Source organism: Odontomachus brunneus, unplaced genomic scaffold, assembly GCF_010583005.1.
Source record: "Odontomachus brunneus isolate Ranch 3 - 2012 unplaced genomic scaffold, Obru_v1 Obru_scaffold_086, whole genome shotgun sequence".
Taxonomy (NCBI): Eukaryota; Metazoa; Arthropoda; class Insecta; order Hymenoptera; family Formicidae; genus Odontomachus; species Odontomachus brunneus.
Window position 1 is genome coordinate 87192 of NW_022639536.1, and position 4711 is coordinate 91902.

Sequence of the window (4711 nt, forward strand, 5' to 3'; positions counted from 1 at the left end):
ATGTTTTTTACAATAATGTACGCGAGTGATTTGCGAGGTGGTGACGCGCTTCAGATGCCGCTTAGATTTGTCCGTTACGTCGAAACGGCGGACGCATTAAAGCCGACGCGTTTCACGCGTCTGCTTCTTTTTAGCCTTTTAGTTCGCATATCGTGCTTTCCGACCTTTTTCATTGCATTCTACGGACGGAGCTTGTCAGTTCCTACTTCGAGGACAAAGAAAGTGGTCTCGGTCGACTGCTCACTTCGCGAGGAATGTTGCGTCGGTTTCTCAGCCATTTTTACATTTCAAATTCGCGATTCTAGATATAACGGCGTGTCATATATGAATTAAGGGCGAGTGATCTTTCGTGAAAGAAACGATAACGTTAACGTCTCTGTTTCCGCAATTCTCTCTATTTTGCATGAAAAGTGTCCAATGCGGTGCCGAGATCGCTCGTTTCTCTTCCGCCATCCAAATCCAAGTGATATCCTTCGCACATTCGATCGAGTGTCGGAGCACTCCCGCGCTGAATCGTCATTCTCTCAGCTTGTTTGCAGAGCGCCGGAAGAGTAAAGCGATCGCTCAGTCCCAACCCGACCAAGACCGCCGCACCGGTCCAGCCGGTGGCGAATCCGGTCTCCTCGTCGGCGCCCACGGTGGAGTCGCGAAACGACAGCAACAACAACAATCGTCATCACGGCGATCATCATCCTAGCAACGACGGTGCATCCTCCGTGGAGGAATTGGGCGCTAAACGACCGCTCCATCCGGCGTTGGTTGGCGCCGGCACTGCCTTGGAAGTAAAGCCGCTCTGGGAGGAATTCCACCAGTTGGGTACCGAAATGATCGTTACGAAAGCCGGGCGAAGAATGTTCCCCACGTTCCAGGTGAGGATCGCTCATTAAAAGGAACGAAACGCCATCGATGAAACGGATTCAATGTAAAAGCTGTATCGGCTATGCAGAGCTTCGAGGAAGAACAGGGTTCTAGAGCGAGAAGAAAATTTTGAATATTCATATTTGATAGAGTGTCTCTACTTGTATGTCGGATTTATCTTATAATATGAAGGTGAATCGTGACGTGATTACAAGTGCACTTTATGCGCGACTTTACAATTTCTTTTAATTGTTCGCGAAATGCGTCTCGCGGAACGAGCACAAAAAAGTAACGGAGATTTCGTCAATCGGCAGTGTCGACTATTCGGTTTGGACCCCAACACGGAATATCTGATGGTAATGGACTTCGTGCCGTGTGACGACAAAAGATACCGATACGCCTTCCATAACAGCGCTTGGGTCGTAGCGGGTCGCGCTGATCCAGTGTCACCTCCCAGGATCCACGTGCATCCCGATAGTCCTGCGAGCGGCGCGCATTGGATGAAGCAGCCGATTTCCTTCGACAAACTGAAGCTGACGAACAATCAACTCGACGATAACGGACACGTGAGTTGATCTCTCATTTTTGTCGAATTGTTCACGATAGTTCAGTGATGCATCTCACAGAAGCAAATATAAAATGTAACTTTGCACGAGAATCGCTTGCCCGATGATTTTACTGCGCCACCGATGTTCCTTTCGTTCCAGTTTTTTCACACGCGGCCGTCGCGTTGCTCGTTCCATAAAGCACACCTACGCAATAAAGTAGAGTGAGAGATGCAACGGTTTCCACGTGTTTGTCGTTTACGGACGAGTTCGCTTTAATTGACCTGAGATATGAGCTTGATGTCGCTCGCGAGATGTCGCTCGCGAGGAATTACGAAGAGCACGGAAAAGCGCGACACGTCGCGTCTCGCTACAACGTTTTCGCTGGGATCTACCATCGCTTAAAGACGCCGGTCGTACATTAACTGTCGCATATCTTTTTTTTTCTACTAAGGAGCGTACGTCACATTGTATCGGTTGTCTTAAAACAATTAGCTATGCGTCAAAACAATGTAGAGTATCGTACGTATATGAAAGCATAGAAGATTCTTAGAAAATTTTCCTTTATCCTCCGATCTACGTGAATCTGTTGAGAGTAAACATGTTTTTTTTCAATATCTATTTTTACGACAATCTTGTATTTTCTTCAATTTTTATACACTATATTATTAGATGTCGATGTCGCGACAAGATTTCAGAACTGTACATACAGTTATAAGTCTGCATTCTAAGCATTTTTCACATTTATTCTTTTAAGTTTTTAATGATATTTTATTACGAATCATGACAGTTTTTATCTTTCTTTTTTCCTTTCACGCTTCTTCCATATTTTCTTTCCAAGGTCTTTTCCTACGTGCTCCTAGGTGCTTTTCAAAAGCAAGATAATTATTGTCATAGGAAAATAGATTGCAATAATTTCACGGCAGGGCGCACCTAAGGGTTAATGCTATTTGTACGCCTCGAAATATCTTGTCTGCGGCGTATTAATCTCGCCTTCCTGTTGCCACGGGCGAGAACGAGAGTATCGTGTATAAAGTAACGTAAACAGATGTAGCGTAAACCACACCGTAGAGGCCTGGGAAAGAAGCCGTACACTTTGTAACACGCGCCGGTTTAACGCGCCGAAAGAATTAGCAGCAGTTAGCATATTGGCAAATGCGACGAGCAACGTTGATCTCGATTTAAAATCGATTGTGAAATCTCTCGCGAAAGTGCTTATCGTTTGCCAGGACGGTGATAACGAAGTCCGCTCTTCGTGATAATTTTGCACAAGATGAAAACTGAAGAGTTAAAATTATAAACCGATCAGAGCCGAGGCTCTCAATAAATTGTGACGTTAGAAGAAAAAAGATAATATCGACAAAATTACTTATGGTCTGTTCTTTTCAGCTGCATTGTTGAACTGGTGCAATAAGTTTGAGTGAGAAAAAATATACTTGTCTCACTTTAATTTATTGCACCAATTCAGCAGTGCAGGTGAAAAAAACAGACTATTAGATATATTAATTGTCGAAACTCAGTTAATTGCGCCGCATGTTCGTGGTGACAAAGCAGCCGATCGCCGCGGTCGTTCTTCGATTCTCTCTCGATGGCGCGCGGCGCACGATGCACCTGCGGGTCGTCCCGACGCCGAAAATAATCCCTCACGGTCGCGTTCGTGCCAAATCTATCAAGCGGACCGTAAACGCGATCGCGAAATGGGTTTAGTGTTGCGATGTATCGGCATACCAATGAACGAAACGATGACATACCGACCCCGCGCGCATACATCAGTCGCAATTTAGAAAGAGGCCAGGTGACCAAGCCGCGATCATGTCACGTTCCATATTTCTGCGGCTGATTGTCACCTGGCTGCTACTTATCGCGCTTTTGCGCCTCTTTGAAAACTCGAATCCAATGCGATACTTTCTCGAATCGATAGAGCAACGACATTTGTGCGATCGTGCTTGGCAACGAATCGATCGACCGTTGAACGAGATGTAAGTCTGAGATGTAAGGGTTGCGAGTGATTCGTCACTTTCTTAATTAATTATCGTATTTAATTGACGATTCATATGAGCTAATCCAAATAGAGACCATTTAACTGACAACTGATTTCAACAAGTTCAATCAATTTTTACTCTGAGCCTGACAGACAATAAGCGAATGAAATTTTGAGGATACGCAGTGTCTAAACCGTGTAAAAGATCTATGGGCGAGCCAGGAATGCCTGCTGATGTTCGCTCTTAATAGTTTAGGTTTAGTAAAACTCATTAATGTAGCTATTCAAGACAAATGTTCCGCATTTTGAACGAAAATCAAGCGGCGCAGATAGAAAATTTATCGCATTATTCATAGCACTTGCGTTGCGTACATAAATTTCTTGAAGATGTTTTAGATAAACTCGCCTGCGATATATCGCGTGCCGAAGTTTATACAGTCGTGAGAGATAAGATTTAATTTGCGACAGGAACGTCTTTCGAGACGAAGAAAGGGGAGCCTTCTCCGCAAGAATGTATCGCTCTTCTCTCACGAGAGGACCTCTGACCCGTGGCGAGAGGTCGTTCTTTTTCTCCTGTTACACAGAATAGTTTGTTCCTTTAATTGCGCACCGAAAAATGTGGCACCGGGCCGTGTAAAAATCTATGGGCGAGTCGGGAATGCCTGCCGATGTTCGTCTTTAATTGATGCACTCGCTATCGCGAGACATCCTAGAATGTTTGGAGAAAACTATCGAGTATCACGAAGCTGCGAGGCACCCCTAAGTTCATCCTGAACACAATGCGATAATAGAAGTTCAGCTTTAAACTATATAACAATAGTTTAATTAATTAACGTACACGGCGAAGGCACAAGTGAATGTGGAATGCATGTACGTGTCATGAGATCTCGGGTCAAGACAATCGACAAAAGTCCCTTCAATTTTAGATAGACTTTACTCGAATAAAACCACTTACACCTTGGTAATGTTATTTAAAGTGAAATTCGAAAGATTGTGCGAACGATACGTTTTAATCTTTGGGAGAAATTTACTCGAAACAGTTTGAAGACTTTTTAGACTTTGCTAACAAGTGCGAAATGTGCGGGATTACAGTAATGTGTACATGAATTTGGAATACAAAATGCAATGTGTCGACTATGAGAAATCACCGCGAAGTTGAAAAGGGACCAGTCCCATCTCAGGAGAGAGTAAGGGAAAACCACCGGTGAAAAAGTACTCTTCCCCAGACAACACAAGAATTTCTGAGAACGTTCCAGGGATATTCTGAGGATATTGGGACGTTCTCAGAACGTACTCAGGACGTTCCCTGGATATCTGTGCTGTCAGG

The 4711-nt window shown here is 44.3% G+C and overlaps 1 protein-coding gene across 1 annotated transcript in view; it reads left to right on the forward strand.

Moving 5' to 3' along the window:
- Positions 1–15: 15 nt before the first annotated feature.
- LOC116847981 (T-box transcription factor TBX1-like) overlaps positions 16–4711 on the forward strand; it is a 6241-nt gene continuing 1545 nt past the window's right edge. Inside the window, exons 1-3 of the mRNA XM_032823642.1 lie at positions 16–69; positions 540–869; positions 1173–1424. Of these exons, the coding sequence (XP_032679533.1) occupies positions 16–69; positions 540–869; positions 1173–1424 (636 nt within the window). The remainder of the gene's footprint in view (positions 70–539; positions 870–1172; positions 1425–4711) is intronic.